At 42.2% G+C, this 22,269-nt stretch overlaps 1 protein-coding gene across 5 annotated transcripts in view; it reads right to left on the reverse strand.

The window, feature by feature from the left end:
* Positions 1 to 22,269, reverse strand: part of PALLD (palladin, cytoskeletal associated protein) — a 400,257-nt gene that overhangs the window by 179,969 nt on the left and 198,019 nt on the right. For all 5 annotated transcript variants that reach the window (XM_084759530.1, XM_084759531.1, XM_084759534.1 and 2 more), the window contains 3 exons: positions 19,955 to 20,096; positions 19,142 to 19,165; positions 1,433 to 1,552 (listed from right to left, as the gene is read on the reverse strand). In XM_084759530.1, coding sequence (XP_084615656.1) covers positions 1,433 to 1,552; positions 19,142 to 19,165; positions 19,955 to 20,096 — 286 coding nt within the window. The remainder of the gene's footprint in view (positions 1 to 1,432; positions 1,553 to 19,141; positions 19,166 to 19,954; positions 20,097 to 22,269) is intronic.

Raw genomic sequence — 22,269 nt, forward strand, 5'->3', positions numbered from 1 at the left:
ATCCTCTCATGCCCAGGTCATGAATCCTGTTGGAAGGAGACCCATTGTCATCGAGAGCGCTCAAGAGTTTAGGTGGCCATCCCTCCCAAGCTAGGGAAGAGAAAGTTCTGAGTCCAAGTGAAATTTCTTGTGAGTGCGTAGGGAATTTTCATGGCAGATAGGAAATACTGTTGCTTCAACTATAACTTAGTACAAAACAGATTTTAAAACCGCACTCTAGACAGACTGAAAGTCTCTTGAGGTCACACCCTTTCTGAATCAGTTATCCTTCTGAGAGCCCAGTGGCACACGGAAAACCAAAGTTTATCAGTTGTGTTTGGCATATAGTAGACCGAAACGAGAAATAGTACACTGCCAGGGTTTGCCACACAAATGTACAGAGTCTAGTTTTTGTTGTTACTGTGTGATGGGGGGCACTCTTCAAGCCAACTAAAATGAAAATGATGTGATCCTGCCTGCTATGAGACTACAGCTACAGCACTGTAGTTTCCATCTGGCACTTACTGCATTCATTCATGTTGACCATTTCCTGGTGAAGTGAACTCTTCCCTACTTATCTTAATGAACATGGAAAAAAAAAAGCACGTACAATCTCCAAGCTTGTTTTGTTGTGTCTCTGCTGCCACCTAGCCCCCAAGTTCTTTCTCTTCTAGAAACCAGAGCAAACGCATAGCCACTTCCCTTCCTGATGGCCTACTGTGTGTTTTACTGTGAGCTAGGCTTGGTCGAAGTGATCAGTTTAAAAATCTCTGTAAGACCAGCTTGAAAGATAAGGCAGCTACTACGACAAGCTGCAGAGCAGAAAACTGTCAACTGAATACACAAATAAAAGCACAGGTCTATTCATTCCTTCTCACCGTCTGCCCCCAGTTTTTTGAGTTCAGATGTCCCTGTATTTTTGAACACCGGTTTAAGCTGTGTAGTATTTTAGTTGTATCGTATCAGAGTTGACTTCACAGTCATACACACTGAGATAGAATTTGATTTCTAAGATCTACGTAGTTTCCACATTTCACTAGCTTGCATTTCTTTCTCAGAACTTATGATCCTGGTTTACGCACGACACATTTAGACAGGTTTCTGCAGATTCTCTGCACTCTGACTTAGAGGTGGCACCCTGAGGTGAGGGAGCCTGGCTTACTGTGAAGATTACAAGCTCCATTGTTTCTGAGACCAAGATTGCGTGATTAAAAAAAAAAAAATTGGTCCCATGAGCAAGTGAGAACTAGTTATCTTGTTTGTCATCTCTGCCGCCTCCTTCTGCTCCCTTCCTCCCTGAAAGCCTTTGGATTAAGAGGAGATTCCTGATTGTTAAGGTAACTCTTGGAGTGGCCATGAGCATTCCTAAGGGATGTGCACCATTCCTGGGACAGGTGATGTCTGTCTTGGGGAACTGGGGAGGAGGATACAGCTGTCTTTGATCCCCACATACCTGAGGTGACTACAAGCTGTGCGGTGCTGCTCACTGACCCGTAGTCATTTCTGGCTGAGCAGGTAAAGATGCCCGTGTCTTCGGGAAAGCTCTCGGCAATGACGAGGGTGCAGATCTCCTCTGGAAGCAAAGAGACCAAGACAGTCTGTCAGAGGGAACCGGAGAAGTGAGGTGGGGTCAGCCCCCACCGTATAAGAGCTAACTTGCCAGGCTACTAGGGCAACGTTTCCTCCTTCAATCTAACCGTCATCGATGAACATTGTCTCAAAGCACTGGGTGGGGGCTGTGGCGGGGGGGGGGGGGAGAGTATTAACTATGGCCAAAGTATTACCTCATAAGATTTCTTTTTATTTATTAAGACAATATTTTTAATATAAAAATAAAAGCAGTGAGTACAAAGATAGACAAATTAATGCAAAGATGAAAAGGACGTCTCTTTTTACAGTCTGATTCTCTCCATATCTAATGCCCCTTAGTAAATCTCTAGAAGTAAGCAGAAAAGAGTTGATTGTATTTTAATTCTACAGAAGAATTGCTACAGTTTAAAAACATATATAAATATCGCCAACGTATATAGTTTGAGGTACCATTACTGGGTTGAATATGCTTTTATTTATTTTTTACGTTATCTTGTAACAAGGTCTGTGGGTCGCTCTGAGAGGCATAGCAAACTTCCATAACTGTACTTTATTCTTTCCCTGAAGCTCATTGCATCCCCTTCTTTATGATGCCAATGACGGCTCACAGATGCTAGAAGTTTTCCTTAAAGCCGCAAGTACAGGATTCTTTGGTGTCAAAATGCTCCGTTCCTTTGGAGAGATGTGGGGATGACTGTGATTAAAAGCTGTTGGGACTAGCAATATGGTGTAACTCAAGGTGAATGTTGCTACCACATTGGTGCATGCTTAAATTTCCAAGCTACGAAATCACACAACTTATTCTTTTAGCATAGTATTCAATTCAATGTCTGTCTTAGCTGGTGTTTCTATTGCTGCAAGAAAAAACTTGCCAAAAAGCAAGATGTGGAGAAAAGAGTTTATTCAGCTTACACTCCCATATTGCACTTTACTACCAGAGGAAGTCAGTTTAGGAACTCAAACAAAGCAGGAACCTGGGAGGGAGGAGCTCATGCAGAGGCCATGGAGGGCTGCTTCTTACAGGCTTGCTTCCCCCAGCTTCCTTATGGAACCTAGGACCACCAGCCCAAGGATGGCACCACCCACCATGGGCTGGGCCTTCCTCCATTGATCACTAATTGGGAAAATGCCTTACAGCTGGATCTCAGGGAGGCATTTCCTCAACTAAAGCTCCTTTCTCTCTGATGACTCTAGCATGTGTCAAGTTGACACAAAACCAGCCAGTACAATGTCAGAATAGGGTGTGGCAAACTAGATTCATTGTACAACACAAACCGAATCAATGACCCAGCTTAAGTAAGACAAAGCACAGAAGTGACATCATTTGGTTCAATGTAAAGAAAAATGACAGGACAAACACAGGAAGTTTCCACTTATAAGGTATCTAAAGGAGCCAGATTCTCCTACAGAAGTTGAGTAGTGGTGGCTGGGAGCTGAGGGGAGGATGAGGGAGTTTATGCCAGAGTGGAGGCAGCTGCGGACATGCCAGTGAAGAGGTTCTAGAAGGATCCACAGTGCAGTCCAGTATGACAACAGCACACTGTGCACTTAAAACTTAAGAAAACATATTTCCTGTCATAAACTTTTTTTCCTCTAGCAGAGAAGATTTAAAAAGCAGAGTAGTATAGCTGGGCGTGGTGGCGCACGCCTTTAATCCCAGCACTTGGGAGGCAGAGGCAGGTGGATAGCTGTGAGTTTGAGGCTAGCCTCATCTACAAAGTGAGTCTAGGACAGTCAAGGCTACATAGAGAAACCCTGTCTTGAAAAACCAAACCAACCAACCAACCAAAAAAACAAAACCCAAAACAAACAAAACAAAACAAAAAAAAAGCAGAGTAGTGAATGTCTCTTATTTATCTATTTAGATACCAAGTCAGGTAAACATTTGAGAGGAAAATAATATAAAGATATTCATGTAACAAAGCTGTTAATCAGACAGTCTCCATCTTTTTTATTTTTATTTTTAAGAAAAAGAACAAATGAGCTGTAGTTTCAGCTAAAGGGAAGAAGGTAGATTAAAGGCACCAACAGCCTGGCTAATGAAAGGTTGTAAGATATCAAGACTTCTGAGAGAAAGCCTGGACCGTCTGCCCATGTACAGAGCCTACCACACAGAATCCACCCATCTATTTGCTGAGCATGTTAAGGAGTGTGCTGCTTAGTATGCTAGGGCTGCAGGTGTGAGAAGATAACACAGGGTTTAGAGATTCTCTGTACGGATCCCAAATCCAAGGTTTACAGGCCCAATGCTCACGTGCCACAAGGGTGTGTGTGTGTGTGTGTGTGTGTGTGTGTGTGTGTGTGTGTGTGTGTGTTTAACCTTCTTTCTCTGTTTCCTTCAAAACTGTGCTGCCCTTAAAGTCAGTGTGGGAAGTGGGAGGAATTATCAGAAAGTTCCAGTCTGTTAAATGGAAATATTTCTCTAAATAAAAGGTGAAATTAGGAAAGAATTAAAAAATTTTAAGCAATTAAAAAAATAGAAGAGAAAAAGAAACAAATATAGTTTGGTGTTTATGTTTATTTCAGACTTCTGGAGGAATAAAAATGCAGGTTGACTATGTAGTATGTTTTAAATCTGGCCAGATATTAGATATTCTAAAATTATCCTATAACTGTAAAGACAAGATCTTTTCGTCGTTGTTATTGTTCTCCCCCCGACCCCCCAGTTTTTTTCTTAGTAGCTTGGCAATCCTCCAAACTCAGTCCACAATGACAAAACTGAACAGTTTCCTGATTTATCTTCCCTTTTCCTTTTTATTAAGACCTCTGCATCTATTTTAACATGGTGAACTTATATTTTGGGCCCCTCCCTGCCATCTCAGGGCTTCGGAGAGGTGGGCAGGAAGGAGCAGGGGTTTAAAGCCAGTCTTGAGCTTTGCAAAGTTATCTTGGCTTAGATGAAACCCAGTGTCACTAACGAGCAATCAAGCAAGCAAATAGGATGCCCCACATCCTACCCACACTCCAGCAAATGGAAAAATATGTTTTGGACGGACAATACATGTTCACAATGAAGCTTACAAGGTAGAAATGGGTGCTTAACTTTTTACCTCTTATGTGATTCCACTGAAAATTTTCATGAGGTTTTAGCTTAAATTTAAGACAGACTTAAGCATATACATTTCAGCTTATAGCTGAACATCTTTACTTATTACAGAGACATATAGAAACATATACTAGAGAGGGAATTATTTTGATTTACACAGATTATTTTTCGCTTTGTCTCTATGTCTGAAAAGTATAGTGACCTCACGAAAACTCAATGATAGTTATTTCAGTTAGAAGATACTTGAGACCTTCATAATGTAATGAAATTATGCCATTACTGGACCTTCCTCAGCTGTAAACAACAAAAAATACCGGCTATTGAAAAGTTGCAAGGTGAACTGGTTTTTTGCTATGATAAGAGCACATATTTTGGGACAACATAGCACAATCACACAGAATTGTGTTGCAGCAAGCAGGTTTGGCGGTGGCTTCTTTAGCCCTCATCTGACTCCCGAGGATGGAGAGTGACCTTGAAAGACCTTCGAGGTCTCACCAATGAGTAACACCAGTTATATTTTGTACATTTTATGATCAAAACAGTCCTTTAAAAGACACACTTGGAGCTAGGTGTGGTGGTGCACACCCTTAATGCCAGCACTGGAGAGGCAGAGGTAGGGGGAGCTCTGGGTTCTAAGCTAGCCTGGTTAACAGAGTGAGTTCCAGGACAGCCAGAGCTATACAGAGAAATCCTGTTTCAAAAATTAAAAAAAAAAAAACGCAAAACCCAAACCAAACTAACCACCCAAATAAACAACAAACAACCAAAAATAAAGAAATAAAACAAACAAAAAACCCTAAAACAAACAAACAACAAAAAAAACCAAAACAAAACTAGAAAAAAAGACACATAGTTGAGTTTAATGTTAGTGGCGTTTTTGCCTCCAGTTCCTGTAGTGTTGGCAATAGCAAAAGGTAAAAGATAATATAAAAAAAAAGTAAACTTAGGTTGTATACTAATTCCACAACAAATTTCAACAATGTGTGTCCTTAATACCATGTTGCACAAAGCAGCCGCATAGGAATAGGCGGATGTAGACTCAGGCAGCCTCACCTTCCTGTCTCCGCAGTGGAAAAGGTCCCCTATCTCAAGAGGTACTGTGAGAACTGGGCAAACACTATGAGTGAGGAGTGCCAAGCTATGACACGTGATTTACAGTTAAGCTGCTCTGGCCTCTGGTAGAAGGTGATTCTACTTAACAGAGGAGAAGGAAAATCGACAGGTTAGGAAAATGAATTGGCCTCTCTGGTTCTATGTGCTACAGTCAGCTCTTGATGGACAGCCAGGACCTTTGTCATTTAATTAAATTTGTGTCAGTTTAAAACCTGAATGCCTGAGCTCCTTGATAAGACTGGTAAATGTTTTTGAGAGACTGAATGCAGGGCATCCCTTATTTTTGAATCTTGGCTCTTGCATGGTGGTGTTTCCCAGTCTTGTCATGATAAGAATTACCAACAGTTTGCTAAACTTGCTGACTTCTCAGCCCTCTTCTGTCTCCTAGAGTCTGACTAAACAGGTCTGGGATGGAGCCAAGAAAGGACTTTAAAAAAAAAATGCTTTCCAGATGATTTTTTGTGTGTCAAGAAAAGTTCTAAAAAGTGAATTTCAAACATTAGAATGAAGAGGAGATACACTTCATGTTCAACCTGTACATGTATGTATACAAACTACAAACATACTCAGACACAGGTACAGGTACACTTGGGTGCACACATAAGAGCAAGAACACACACAGTAGCAACAAATGTCACAGAAAACACTAAACTGAGCCACACTACTTCTTTTTTTTCTTTTAAAGACAGGGTTTCTCTATTGAAAGCCCTGGGTGTCCCGGACTCTCACTTTGTAGACCAGACTGGCCTCAACCTCACATCCATCCACCTGCCTCTGCTTCCCGAGTGCTGGGATTAAAGGCGGGTACCACCATGCATGGCTCACACTACAATTGTTTATTCATCTACTTTGTCTTAAAATTCTGATTAGATTTATGTGTGTGAGTTCATACCCCTACCACAGCTCACCTTTGGGTGCCAGAGGACAACTTGCTGGAGTCAGTTGTCATCCCCCACCACGTGCAGCCTGGGAACCAAACTCAGATGGTCAGTTTTGACAGCAAGAGCCTTTACCCAGGAAGCCGTCGTCTTACTGCCCCTCCCCCTTCTCTTGGTTCCTTTTGTGTTTTTGAGATCTGTTTTTTTGTTTTTTGTTTTTTGTTTTTTGTTTTTCCCTATGTGGCTCAGGGCATGACCCTGCTGCTTCAGCATTGTTAGTTCTGGAATTATTGACATGTACCGTCGTACCTGGGGCTGCTAATTTTAAAAAGTGGTCCCTGCAAAGGACGGCTGGGGTGGAGGAGCAGTTGCTCAGCATGAACAAGTGCCCTGGTTTGATCCCCTGCACTAAAAGATGGCCACCTTCCATTTTGATTGAGTCATTGTGAGCCACTATTGAGCAGCAGTTAAAAAGTAATGCCTCTTGGGGTTGGGAAAGTGGCTCAGGGGTTAAAGATGCCTAATGCAAAGCCTAAAGACCATGCTTTCAATCCTTGTAACCCACGTGGAGGAAAAGAGAGAACCAACTCTTCAAGTCTTCTCTGAAGTCCACAGGTGTGCTGTGGCCTCACCCCTGCCTGCCCCCTCCATCCCCTCACCCCATGCCAAGCAAATTGAAAATGTGAAAATAAATTAACACTGCTCCATAATTCTGAGCCTCGCTCCCCAATAATTTCATATCCGTCAACCCTGAGGGTTTGAGATATTAAGGGAAGGGCTTGAGATCTGGCTTTGAAAGATACTGACCCATTTAAAGGACACCATTATCTGATTACAAAGTTCACTGACTAGAAGGAAAGTCACACAATGACAGAGAGTCCGTGAGGTCATCCTTGTGTGTTTTGAAAATACTGTGCACAGTCTTGGCTTTCCAGTTGAAGCAGGTAGAAAGTGATGCAAGGATTCAAATTGGAGCTTCCATAGCCATGAGTTTAGTCATTCTGGAACTGAGAAACATCTGGAAAGGTACAATGTGCTAGGAGCTTTTTTTTTTTTTTAATGGTTTATTTATTTATTTATTTTTTTATGTTCATTGGCGTTTTGCCTGTATGTATGTCTGGATGAGGCTGTTGGATACCCTGGAACTGGAGTTACAGACAGTTGTGAGCTGCCATGTGGGTGGTAGGAATTGAACCCGCGTCCTCTGAAAGAGCAGCCAGGGCTCTAAACAGCCAAGCTATCTCTCCAGCCCCTGAACTTTTTTTTCAACTGAATAAGTGTGGCTATGGAATGAGTTAAATGTGGACCTAAGCAGTGGAGGGTAAATAAACCTAGGATATTTGTACTCTAAGACATTTCAGGTAGACTGGTCCAAACCTCTCATTCCTTCAGGTTTGATCTCAAGAATATGGCTAATTAGTATTGCAGTCCAAATTCTCATGGTAGGCTGCTGGCCTGGTACCATGTGCACTGCTTACTGCTAGGACACAAAGCCTCTATAGTTGTTTGTCTTTTTCTTTCCACACTAATGACATAGGGCTCCTTGTGCAAAGGGAGGCGATGAAAGATTTAAGTCTGGAAACAGAGTTTCTTAGTGCTTAAAAATTCTAATTAGCGTTTCCGATATCCTAATAAGGCCATGGTCCTCAAACACACAAGGAGATAGCTGAACGTCCCCTAGTAAGATATCAGATCCCTTGGATGAGTCGTGACTATTTTATAATGTGGATATGCTGACATTAGAAAGAATGAACAGGTATCCTTTTTGACATTGTGGGAAACACCCCCAGGCAGTGGCTGCCTCTGAGTTGCAGGCTTCTAGCAGCACCAAATGTGTGTGTGTGTGTGTGTGTGTGTGTGTGTGTGTGTGTGTGTGTGTGTGTGTGTAGAAAAGGGCTCCAGGTATCCAGGTCTGTCTCCACCCTCTGCCTTGAGACAGTTTCTCACTGAATCTGGAGCTAAGTTGGCAGTTTGAATGCCGAAGCTCCGCTTCTGTCTCTGCCCGCTAAATGCTTGGGCATATAGGTGTGGGCATGAACACACCCAGCTTTTTATCTGGGTTTTTCCACATTCAAACTCATGTCTTCCTGCCTGAGTCTCCCTTCCTTTGATCCATAAGATGTATCCTAGCATGTCTAAGCTTGGTCAGAGTTTCTGCTCACTGTGATTTTGGGATGGTAAGTTAGGAGACCTGTTTTCAACTAAAAGGAAATCATTTATTGAGTAATTATTTTATTAATTTTTTCCTGTGCTTTATTTATGGCTCATGTTCTTAATACAAGACATCCTGCCCAGAGTTGTCTGTTAAATACATGCACAGGTAAATTTAGATGGAAGGAAAAAAATATCTGCTTCACAAAAGACTGGCTGTTCAAGATGGATGTTCCCACAGGCTTCCTTATCAAACAGGGCTTATTTTATATGAATTCCCAGAAATACTGTGTTAAAAATAAGAGACGACCTGCATATGGTTGTGACCAACTAAATATATACAAAAATTTTGACTTAGAAATCGAAACTAAACATTTCCCAACTAAACATTGGGATGTTATTTTGTGAGGTCGCTGTGATTTTAATGTTTATGTTAATCCCATGAACCCAAGGCTGCTTTCTTTGCTTCTCTTGGAAAGTGTCTCCCACTAGGACATCAGACTCATGTTTTGAGGCAGGAGAGGAGCATCGTGGTTTGCATGCCTTGGACATCATTAAACATGAAGCAAGCCACAAGGAAATGGTATGTGCCAGGTTGTAAAGTGGGAATTTCCATCTGATTGCAACTTACTTGAACAAAGGCCCCTGAGACATCTGTCAAAGACATTCTGCTAAGAACTCAAGTCAGAAAATGATCGGTTGTGTCAAATACAAGGAGTCAGTGGCTGCTGGCCTGTACCAAAGAACCGTTTCCATTAAACGGAAAAGTCTAAGGTTATTAATAACTTTAATGGTGATTCATTTTAACCCAATTTCCCTAAATTTGATTGCCTGGGTTTGTGACTAGGGGAATATAATAAATTACAAGCCAGAAGTTATTTTAATTGGTAATAAATACTTTAAAAAATGAACCTAAAAGTTCCTCAGTTGCACTAGGAGGCTGTCCTGTATCTCACTCATGTTCCTGGACACATTAAACATGTGGTGAAATAAAAACAAAAACAAAAGCAAAAACAAAAACTCATACAATGAAGAAGCAGTAAGGTAAGAGCATTTGGTCCCATGAATTCCTACTGTTTCATACATATCTTCCTTTGTAGCCTTTCAATTAATTTTTTTTTTTTAAATCTGGAGTCACTGACAGCTTTCACTTTTCAAACCACATGGTTCGGCAAACACAACCATTACAAAGGAAAAAAAAAAAAGACTTGCTAAACTCAATGAAGAAGAATCCAGCATTGCAGGTATCAATGCATTCTAATGATCGTCAAAGATGGTCTGCTCTTCCCACATAGAGAGAATGACACTTAAAATGTGCAGGGTAAGGGCTGCTAATGCAATGAACTCTTGGGTATCAACTGGAAGAAATATAATTATACTAGCATGCTAGAAATGGCTTGTATGCCCCTCTGAAATTCATTCTTCCTTCTTTTGAGATAATATTTCCTTTGATAAATAACATATATGGATATGTTATTTATGTATATACATGTACATATGTTATATATAGTATATATATGTTATATTATGTTATATATATATGTATGTTATTTAAAGAATTGTACAGTAAGTCATTACTGTTTTTTTAAAAAGCCCCCAGCTACTAGCTTGAGCCATAAGCTAATGTCATTGTTGCTGAATTTAAAAATGAACAAAGGCACAGAGGCACTTAGCTGGCAATATTTTGAGCCTTAGCAAATGTGATGCTCATTTTATTGGGAGTGGGCTGGCAGGGCTAAGTGTGGACAGGGCCTGGACGCCTAACAGTTATTGCTGAGGGAACAGACACCACGTTCCTAAATTCAGTGTAACCAAATCCCAGATCTCAGGACAAGGACAAAATGGGCATCTTCCGTGGGGGCAATGTGAGTCTTCTGCTGATGGCCGGTGTCAATGCAAGGACAACAGAACAGGGACCACTGGCTTGTTATCCAGCCATTCTGTCATCAGAGCCAAAGATAAGAAAGACTAAAGCTCGTGGTGCAGATAGCCTCCTCCGTGTGTGGGGTTTGTCTCCTGACTCACACCCTGCAATCTGTGCTGGGGCCTTGCCCTCCTCCCTGGTGCACAGCTGGTGTACTCCCGGGGGGGGGTTCCCTTTGATCCCCATTTCCTGTTCTCCACATCTGCATCTTGCTCTCTGGTTGTGGTAGAGAACACGCCGCCCCCCTTAGCCCCCTCCCCCCCCCACCCCCCCGCCGCCTTCCCCCTCAGCCCCTTTGGGGATTGTGGCAGAACACTTCTGAGACCTTGTAAGTCTGGAGGTATTTTTACTAGACCTTCACACAGGATCTGGAAGCCTGGGTAGAATTGCAAGTGTGAGGTAATTTCGTATTTGAAGCGTTTGCTTCATGGCCCCTTTGTGTCTAACGTGGCTGCCGAGAAGGCTTGAGCCTCTCTGGCTGCCCCGGGGACGTGTTCCTTCAGTAGTCTTATCTTGGGTATTCTGAACCCCACAGGGATGTCATTGCATGCATTGCACATAGTGTGAATTTTAAACCTACAAGTAAACGGTTTTCTGTTTGTGTAAACAGTTAGTGTGCCTGTGCTCTTGACTATGTGGATGCATGTTGGGGTCAGAGGTGGGTGTTACAACATCTTCCTCCTTTACTCTCTCCCTTAAGTTTCTGAGACATTGAATCTATGGAGCTCGGGATTGGCTAAAATGACTGGCCAACGAACCCCAGGGATTCACCAGGTTCCATTGGCCAGTTTTGGGATTACAAAGGCTGCTTCCAAGGCCAGCTGTTATGTGGGTGCTGGGGACTCTGAACTGAAGGCCTCAGGTTTGAGCTGAAAGCACTTAGTGACTGAGCCTCTCGGAAGTGCCAGGGGGAACTTTCAGAATCATTTCCTTGGTAACACTTTTCTCTTCTGTTTTTTTGTCCTTCCTCCTGGGGTGTCAATTATATATGGTGTCTCTTTCCGTTTCTGTGCTTTTTCTCTGTTAGACTCTGTGTGTGTGTGTGTGTGTGTGTGTGTGTGTGTGTGTGTGTGTGTGTGTGTGTGTGTGTGTGTGTGTGTGCTCTGTGGGCCTTCCACCAATGTTTGTTTCTGCTAGCATTTCCTTCCATTCTTCCTTCCTTCCTTCCTTCCTTCCTTCCTTCTTTCTTCTCAAAAACTCTTATTTTCAAAATGCTTTCTACTTCTGTTTAACGTAGCCTTTTAGTTTTAATTCTCAAGTCACTGGTTCTATCACCTGTTTGAAGACTAGATTTTTTAAGTGCTTTACATCCTCTCTTTACAGATCTGTTATCTCCACGCTGCTCTGGGAGAGTTGCCTCTTCAGATGTCTTTTACTCCTGCTTTTCTGAAGTGATTCTGAGCTGACTAGAAACGTTCCTGCTTCTGTAGTTTAGGTAGTGTCTCTGGAGAAGAAACTCCAAACTCAGTCTCTCCAAAATCACTTTCTACTTCTTTTTCTTCCTGAGGTGTTCAGATTGTCCACAGAAGAGGTTTTTTTTTTAGTTTCTGCCGAGAAAGGCAAAGTTCACAAGAGAACATTCTTGAAGGTGAATGTACATAAAGGGGTTGAAGTCTTCCCTCACTCCCTTTTTGCACTCCCTTTCTTTGTCTCCTGCATATATATGTGCAGGCCAGAGGGCAATACCCAGTGTCTTTCCTTGGTAGTTCTTTATCTTGATGTTTTCTTAAAACATGAAGTCTCCCACTCAACCTGAAGCCCGTCCATTTTGCTAGGCTGGCTGGCCAAGGAGCCTTCAGGATCCACCTTGCTCCTCCTTCCTAGTATCAGGCTAACATGCACCACTATGACTGTCTCTTTTAATGTTTTTATGTGGCTTCTGGGGATCCAAGCTCAGGTCTCCAGGCTTGCACAGCACTGTGGCACTTCACTGAATGAGCCACTTTCTTGTATGCTCAATTTTCTTAACCCATATACTTTATTAACAATTTAGTGACTGAGCATACGTTCCTTATAACCCAATTAACCAAAACAATAGGAAATGAGGATTAATGGACACAATAACAAAACTGGAAGGATATCAGTTCCGAGGAATGATTCTCCTCGAGTGAGCAGGATTTCTTCTGCTGGAACCTGGAGTAACCAGAACCCAGAACCTCAGCAGGAGCCGGACCCCAAAGCCTTCCCTCAGCAGTTCTCTCTAGGAGCGTCTTGAAGTGAAGTGATGAACAGCCAAAACTATCCCTAGTTTCCAAAAAGCTCTGCCTCCAGTTCTGGGCTCATTTATATATCTCCTCCCAGAGTCTGTTCACGGGATCTTTTCAGCTGACAACAATCAAGCTCCCATACGAGGTGGTCGGTCTTCTAGTGGATTAGCCTCACCTGTTCTCTCACGAGACCGTTCCGATCCCACACTTGGGATCCTAAAAAACAGGTTTATCTCTCCTTCACTTTCTCAATATTTTTCCTTCCTTTCTTCTTTCCTTCCTTCTTTCATGCTTAATTTCTCCGGGAACACATACTTCAGGCTGTCCTAGACCTTGTAATCTCACTGCTCAGCTTTATACATTTTCTTCTCAGTGCACACTCAAAAGTGCCTTCAACCTTGCCTCCTCCTCTCAAAGACTACAGTAAAGTGCCTTGGGCTCTGAGAACTTAAGTCAGTGGCTCTCAACCTTCCTAATGCTGAACCCTTTAATAAAGTTCCTCATGTTGTGCTGACCGCTAACCCTAAAATTACTTCATTACTACTTCATAACTGTAATTTTGCTACTGTTATGAATCATCATCTAAATACCCGATATGTAGGATAGCTGATCTGTGAACCCCACAGGTGTAAAGACCCACAGGTTGAGGTTCACTGCCTTAAGTATATTAGTATTCTTTTTATAGTTACCTAAGCCAACAGATAAACCTACTAATTCCATGAATTAGATTGTTCTTCCCATAGAACTTCATAACTTACACTAGAACATGTCAATACTGTTAACAGAACATAGATAGACTAAAAGAAAACAATTCTATACTCTTAAAAAACCACAATTGCATTTTAACAGACATAAGCATTAAGTAGAGACTGTACAATCCCTTTGAAGTCAAATTGGATATAGCAAAGCTCATTTCCATATAGATTTTCAGAATTACTTGTTTTTTGTCACAGTCCTATCAAAAACTCAGTTTTACAATAAAAAAGTGTCTCATAGAACAAAAAGGATGTTGATCCAATGTTAAAAAAATAATAACAATTTTAACTAGTTGTTGCATTCTACCTGTCAGACACGAAGTATTAAGGTGTTTGTGTCAAAGATTTCAAACCTTTTGACCGACCTCTGACAGTGTGGAGAGGCACCCTGTGTGCCCTGTCTTAGTAAGGGGAGCATAGGTTGCATACAGGCTAGTTTTGTCCTACAGAGCTACTATTCTAACTTAAAACTTAATCTTAACTGCATACAACCAACTAGCTTCAGAGCAAGCATTTACACAGTCAACTCTTATCAAACTCAGTCCTTAAGACATTCAAACTATTGGAATTTCTCTCATATTCTGAAGCACACAGTCAATAAGTGAGCAAAGATCTAAGAGAAGAGGTTACAATGGTAAGTTAAAGAGTCATATTGAAAAAGAGATATTAAGGTTTTTTTGTTTTTGTTTTTGTTTTTTTTGTTTTTTTGAGACAGGGTTTCTCTTTGTAGCCCTGCCTATCCTGGAACTCACTTTGTAGACCAGGCTGGCCTTGAACTCACAACTCACAGAGAACCACTTAACTCTGCCTCCTGAGTGCCTGTGCTTCTCTTACAGAGGGTTGGGGTTCAGTCTCCAACACCCAGGCAGTTCACAACAGCCTGTAACTACATCTCCAGGGGCATCTTATGGTCTCTTCTGGCCTCATGAGGTACCCACATACATGTGTACATACATGTGCATATACACACATACACATAAATAAATCTTTTAAAAGAAAGTAGAAAACACTGTGTGTGTGTGTGTGTGTGTGTGTGTGTGTGTGTGTGTGTGTGTGCTTCCCAGCCCATTTTTTGTGGCTTTCACTTCACATGCCATTAGACCATTAGACAAGGCTACTGAAGCAACTCAAGGCAGTCTGTGGCTATTTCCAGACGGCTGAGTAACAGCCCAAGTATTAACATCTGTGAGTGCATCTTCAACCTCTTATCCCACATTAGTCTTTGAAGGATCCAATCAGAGTAGAGCTAGAATGTAAAAAAATAAAAAGAAAAAACAAAGGAGGCCCGGCAGGTAATATGACAAACCAATGTTGGCCTTAAGTAAGCTGACTAACTATTAATTCACAAAGCAGTCTGAAAAGATTTGTGATGAAGCTGGCTCCTGTCTAGACAGAGAGGGGAGTGCAGAACACATTAGACAGATGCAGCACAGTAGTGACAAGGAAAACCTGTTCCAGTTGCACAAACGCACGGGGGAAGGGATCAGCTATTTCCTTCTTTATCTAAATGTGTAATCCTAATGGGCCCATATCTAGATCCTAGGGAATTTCCACTTTATTTTTAGAGCCTTAAAGAGTTTTACCCATGAATAATAAGGCGAGTAGAAAGGAAAAATGGATAAGAAGAATGAGGGAGTTGATGGAGAGAGCAAAAGGGAGGGAGGGAAGGATGCAGCACTGGGAGAGACAGAGATGAGGGAGCCCAGGAAAGGGCAGCTGTGGCAGAGTAAGGGAAGAGAGAGTAATAAAGTCTGTTTACATACTGTCCCTGATTTCAAAGGCTATTTATGCCTTAGCATTTGGAAGACATCACTGCCTGAGTCCTATAAAATTTATCTCCTGCCTCAGATATACTGCAGCAATGCTTGTTTTCTGTTTCTACTTAGCAGTGATTAAGATACAGATATCAGAGGAGCCAGCCCCAACATTCATTTTATGTAGATGAATATACCAGTGGCCAGTTAGATATAGCAATCAGTCAGGTCGTTTAAGAGAAGTAAGTAGTTTGAACACACACACACACACACACACACACACAGACACACACACACACACACACACACAGACACACACACCCTTGATATGGGAATTTCAAGGTCAACACAAGGGAAATATTTGGAAATTAAAAAATAAGTCACGTTTCATTTTGTTAGGCTCACTCAACTTCGTTTAAATAAGAATAAGTTTCAAAATAGACTCCTAGTTTATATTCCATCCAACCCACATAAACAGTCACTTGAACAGTCACACTTGTGTTAAATTTTTTGTTGTTTAAAAACCTATGACCATGGGTTTTATTTAATACTGCATACCATGTGTGGATTTCCCCAAGGGAAACATATTGGTGCCCCATTGGGAAAATGAAAAGGATCAATTCTAGTCATCATGGTAAACATGTTGATGGTGAAAGTATCAGGGGCCAGGAGAAGTTTGTCTTCCTTTTAAAATTCCTGACTACATTTTTTCCTTATATTGACAGATTTTTTTTTTTGAAATATTTCTCTGCCAAGGTACTCATGCTTTTAGCAGATGCAGTTATTGTGGTTGGGACGGGGGTAGGGGGAGGACCCTGTTGTCTTAAAATACTTTCAGATATAATTAAAGGGAAGAGAAAAAATAAGAAAATTCAGCAAACACGGTAAGGCAAATCTTGTATCCACTGCTAGGGCATGGAGCGGAAGAGGAGAGCGCCTTTTATGCCTTCAGCTTTCAGCCATGACATAGCTGTGCCCACCTCAAAGGCATTTAAGTAAGTCCTACATGTCTGGAGCGTTCAGAAGAAACTTTATTAAGTAACTCATGATCAAACTTATGTTTGTTAACAGCAAAAAAAAAAAAATCAGTAACTGGAATACTAAGACTGTCTATGAGAGGGGTAGTGAGGCAATGAAGGCAGTGGAGGGAGGTGCTTCCATTAGCCTTCATCATCCACATTTACTTGTACTCAGTGTATTCTGAGTGTTTTCTTTTCCTTTTTGGTGTGTGTGTGTGTGTGTGTGTGTGTGTGTGTGTGTGTGTGTGTGTGTGTGCATCTGTGTGTTTGTTACTGTGCGTGTGTGTACATGTGTGTGCATGTCTGTAGAAAACAGAGGTTGGCATTGGACATCTTTCCTTGATTGCTTTCCACAGTATTCATTCATTTGCTTGTTTATATTTTAAAAGATTTATTTATCTTCATTTTATATGTATCAATATATTTGGCTTGCATGTAAGTGCACCATGTGGGTGGAATGCCTGTGGAGGCCAGAAGAGGGCGCTGTAACCACTGGAACTGAAGTTAACAAATGGTCAGGCGCTGCCCTGTGATGGCTAGGAGCCAAACCAGGGTCCTCTGCAAAAGCAGCACGTGCTCTTAACCACTGAGCCCTTCTCTATCCCTCCACCTTTATTTTTTGAAACAGGCTTTCTCACAGAAGGTAAATCTCATGGATTTGGTTAGGGTACTTGATCAGTGAGGTACAGAAATCCATCTTTTTCTACCTGGCCCATCACTGGAATTATAGTCACCATGCCTGGCCTTTTCTTTTTATATGCATTCAGGGGATTGGATATCAGATCTCCACATTTACATCAGCAGGCACTTTATCAAGTGAACCATCTCCCAGCCTTACGGTGAGCGTTTTCAGTGCTGAAACACACATGGACACAAAACTAAAGCAGGCAATTACAAGACAATAATTTGAAAATTAAGATGGTAGCTAACTCATAGGAGACATCTGACAGATTGTCATCAACATCGGTAGATGAACACAGTGGAAAAAGTTGGATATATTGTCCAAACTACAAAATCCAATACCAGCCAGGTGTGGTGGTGCATGCCTTTACTCCCAGCACTTGGGAGACAGAGGCAGGTGGATCATTGTGAGTTTGAGGCCAGCCTGGTGTACAAAGCAAGTCTAGGACAGCCAATGCTACACAGAGAAAATCTGTCCTGGAAAACCAAAAACCAAAAACCAAAACAAAAACTCCAAACCAAAACAACAAACAAACAACAACAACAACAAAACCAAAATCCAATACCAAAATAAGCTTAAACTCCCTCTGATTTCTCTAAGATTTTAGTGTTATTTGTACTTAAACCATTGAAACAGATAACTTGCCTATGTTATACATAGTACCTGAGGGAAATATTCCATTTGCCTTTTATTAAAATATGCCTACTCATCCGTCTACCTGATATTGTTTGAACCAGTAAATGCAAAAGATGAACCCTTAGTTCCAATACACTTTCCATATGAGCTCCTACCGGGGATTTGTTCTCAGGCATTCCATACACTGGGACCTAGCAATATTCAATTGTATAAAAAGACATCAAAAACAAAATACAATGTGGCCAGTTTCCGCAGCCTGGAAAGTGGCTGCAGTTTTTAACGTGGTAACCCGCACACTGCATGGCATGGCATGCTCTGCTTGTAAACTCAGAAGCTGCCAGATCAATTCTGGTCATTCCCAAAGAGCTATCCTTTTGACTTCCGGTCCTAAGAGGAGAGTACTCTGCTTTGAAAGACCTGATGCTCCGATGGGACAGGCTCAGGGGCAGAGAACTGTACCATGTCCTGCTAACTGGGAACCTTCAAATTCCAAGGGAAAGGTCAGGTCAGGGCCATGGCTTCCAAGGCACATTTGGCACTGCCTGCCTGCCGCTGCAGCAGAAGCGTAAACAGAACACACAGGAAAATGACATGTTTTTCTAACCTCTGTGAAGAAATAGTGGGAGTGCATCTTTGCTGATGGGAAAAATACAAAAGAAAACAACCGTGTATGTGTGTGTGTGTGTGTGTGTGTGTGTGTGTGTGTGTGTGTGTGTGTGTACATACTATGAAATACTTGGACACACAGTATTTTGGTCCATGGGGAGTCATACACACACACACACACACACACACACACACACACACACACACACACACACACACGAGGTCGAAGGCAGAAGCACAGCTGGCCCCCCCACTCCTGCATCACAGAGCACTTAGGTGAGGTCAGATGACCTGGTAACGAGGAGAGAGAGAGATCCCAGGGCATGGTGTCTTTCTTTAAGCTTGTGGAACAGTAAAAGTTTATGGCTCTGGGCACGCAGAGGAGCCACACGTGGAGAGCTCACTCTGTTGTGTCAGTAGGGCTCTCGCTCAGGCACATTCTAAGCGGTGGAGTCTTAGAGCGGGTTCTGGTCAGCAAAAGCCTGCAACACACTTCTCTTTTCTACTGAAATTTCAGAAAGGTTTGCTTTCGGGTCACCAGACTGATTATAAAGCACCATATGTCAAAACGTCTTAAGTCCCCAAGGCCGATGTTCTTGTCTGAGCCGCATGTTTTACTAATAAAAATGATGAGGCTCGAAGTGCCCAGACCCCCACAATAAAGAAGACATTGTTTGGAAGACGGTTTCATGTTTCTAAGGAACTGCAAAACATCATTCAGTGTGGTGTGTGGCTTTAAAATAGAGACAAAAAGCCTTCTGGAATCCAAAAGATACATTACCCCCAATAGGAGAAACTTACCGGGTTCAGCTGTTGATCTCGGTTCTGTTTGTATGGAAGAGGAGAAGAAAAAAAATGGAACAGGGTGTTAGAACAGGGTCTTGCGGGGATAACCAACCTAATGCTTTGTTCCCATTGCTCTGGCTAGGCCATGTGTGTGGAAATGGCAGGGACCGAGTTAAGGGGGTTTTTGTTGTTGTTGTTGTTTTCTTCCATAAAAATGAGGTAGACCAATGTTTTTGTGTACTTCACAAGTAGCAATTTGGAAGGGGTCGTGGGGCAAGTTCCAGGATTAACTGCCTACTGAATCATGGGCATCTTGAACTACAACAACAACAACAACAACAACAAAAAAGCATCTACTCCTGGCCCTTTTAATGCAGACAGTGTCCTACCGTATAACACACAGTGCAGGCGCAGTTTGAAGGCATTTCTTAAAGAAATAGGCATGTTACATGTTAGGCCCTTAGGCCCTTCCTTCAATTGGTAAACAACATAACACCAGGTGACTAAGGACACTATGTTACCAAGAGCAGTTGTAGAATGAAGTCAGTATGGAAGGCTGAAACTAGTGAGGTGACGGTCACATTGGGGTGCTCATCTACAGATGAACAATCCCAGAGGTTCCTTTGATGCCACATCTACAGGGTGGTGTGAGGAAGGGGGAGGGCTCGGCGCTGAGACACGTGGCTTGGTTTACTCCCTACACGTTATGGACTATCTAAATCTCATCCCACTTTGGAGACACAAAACTGCTCGTGTAAGTCCATTTTAGTTTCCATGAAGCCAGAGAGCATCCAACAGACACTCGGGAGAATGGACACCCCTCCTTACTTTTCTGGAGGATTCTGAAGTCCGGAGAATCTTGGATTTCACTCCCTTGTCGGAACCACTGGACCTGCAGAGGGGGCGCTCCTCTGACGCGGCATTCCAGGACCACCACCTGGCCCTCGGAGGCTGCCGTGTTCTGCAGTTCCTGAAATTCAAGAAGCCAGTGACCCTCCTCAGACTTCACGGGTCCTTAAACAATCTCACAGTGGAGAAGATGCCGGGTCTTAGGCAAAAACCCCAAACACAGAGGAACAAAACCCGCGCGGGGGAGTTGTCGTAAAATAATCGCCGTGGGCTCAGGCAAAGATGGACGAATGCCTTGAAGTCCACTGGTCACGAGACTTTTCATGATCTCCGGGGTCATGTTTATCAGAAAGCCTGGAGCACCTTTTGGGCTGTTTACAGATTTGCACTGACCCTTCTTATTTGTGGAATTTGACGGCAACAGCTGACACTTTCCTTCACGCACGTTTAATGATGAGCTAGCTGCTGGAACGCAAGGCTTCCAAACAATTAATTTTATTCCAAATGACTGCAGATCCGTTGGGAAGCCACATAAGAGAAAAGAAGACACACGTTTGTCTTTGGCAGCCTCCCCTTCTGTGTACTCCCCAGCAGCCCTGCCTGACCAGTGTCCTGTGTCAGGCGTATGAAACTAAGAGGTTTGGCATTTTCCCCTAGCAAGATTCCGAGTCAAATAATAAAACTCCCGGCATGGCTGCACGTCTTTCTTACTGACCTTTGTTTCCGCCTCTCTTGTAACTGCCTTGCTGCCCTCACCCTGCTCTGACTGCAGACTAATAAATTTTTATGATGCAAAAGATAAATTAATTTAAGGCTGCAAAGAGGTGAAGTTTTGGGGCTTGTTATTCAATGGCAGAATGCTAACGATTTCCTCACATATGTCCTCTCCCCACCTTCCCCCTCCAAGATGAGTCAGGGATGGGGCTGTTTACACACTCAGACTATTTGAGGATTCGACTAGACTATCTGATTGTCTAGACCTGTGTAGGTCTTTTGAATTAAAGAAGTCATGATTGAAAAAAAAAAACTAACCTAAACAAAAAAGCTTACCTATAAATAAACTAATGCACAGAATTCATGAGGAAGTGTATGGACTTCGGGCAGGTTTTTGTTTGTTTGTTTGTTTTTGTTTTTTTTAAAGGATCTGAGGAATAACAGCTGGTCACAAATCTGACAGCAAATGGGAAAAAAAAACCTTCAGCAAATGTCTGTAGCATAAACATTAAAGTGCTGTGGATATTCTAAATACATACAGTGCTTGCCAATGAGTTATAAAAGTGTAAGGAGAGTGTCTGGTCTGGGTAGTTTATAAGAATATCATATATATCATGTATGTGTATGAAAAGTTTAAGGTTATCAATTACTGGGCTTGGAGATGTACAGTGGATGGTAGAGAGCACTTACTCTGCTTGAAATATCAGGGTTGATCTTCAGCAGACAGAAGTAGATACTGGATAATCAGAAGTTTAAAATGACCCTGAGCTATACTGAGAGTTTGAGGCTAGCCTGGGCTACGTGAGACTCTTTCTTTAAAAAACAAAACAAAACAAAACAAAACAAGAAAAACAAACCCCAGTCCTCCCAAAACAAATCAACTAATGATTACATTCTCTTCTCTATTTGTATTTTTAAGTGTAGGAAATAGCTGGTTCTAAGTGTCTTCATGTTTTACTGTCTTTGTTTAGTCACTGTGTGGGGGACTGCCATACACACACGGCAGAGGGTAACTTGGTTCTCTCCTTCTACCATGTGGGTCCCAGGGAGTAAACTTAGCCTTGGTAAAAAGAGCTTTTTTTAAATCAGATGATACATCTTACTGGCCCTAGAAAGTCTCTGACTTTTAAGTAAATGTTTTGTAGTTTATGATTGTAGCCAGAGATGAGTTAATTTAGTGTTTCAAAGCACAGTGTGCGGCCTAGCTTCTGTGGGCCAGCCTATGAAACGTCTCCAGGCAGCCATTTCTGGTACATAACAAATGACACCCTAATATTTCTTGTGCTTAGGCTTTTAGGCATCAAAGGATATTAGATTTATTCCTAAAACTATGTGGGTTTTTTTTTTCTTCTGTGTTTGAAAGCAAGAGATGTAGCAAAGGAGTAGATGCCTACAGAAACCTATGCTTGCTCTTGGATTTCAGTTTCAGCTTGTCCTCTTCTGTAACAACACCACCACCACCACCAACACACACACACACACACACACACACACACACACACACACACACACACCGGCAGTGTGCACACACTCATATCATGGATGGTTAAGCCCTCTAAGCCATTAAGACAACCTTCAGA

The sequence above is a fragment of the Acomys minous genome, assembly GCF_964271855.1.
Source record: "Acomys minous genome assembly, chromosome: 15".
NCBI lineage: Eukaryota > Metazoa > Chordata > Mammalia > Rodentia > Muridae > Acomys > Acomys minous.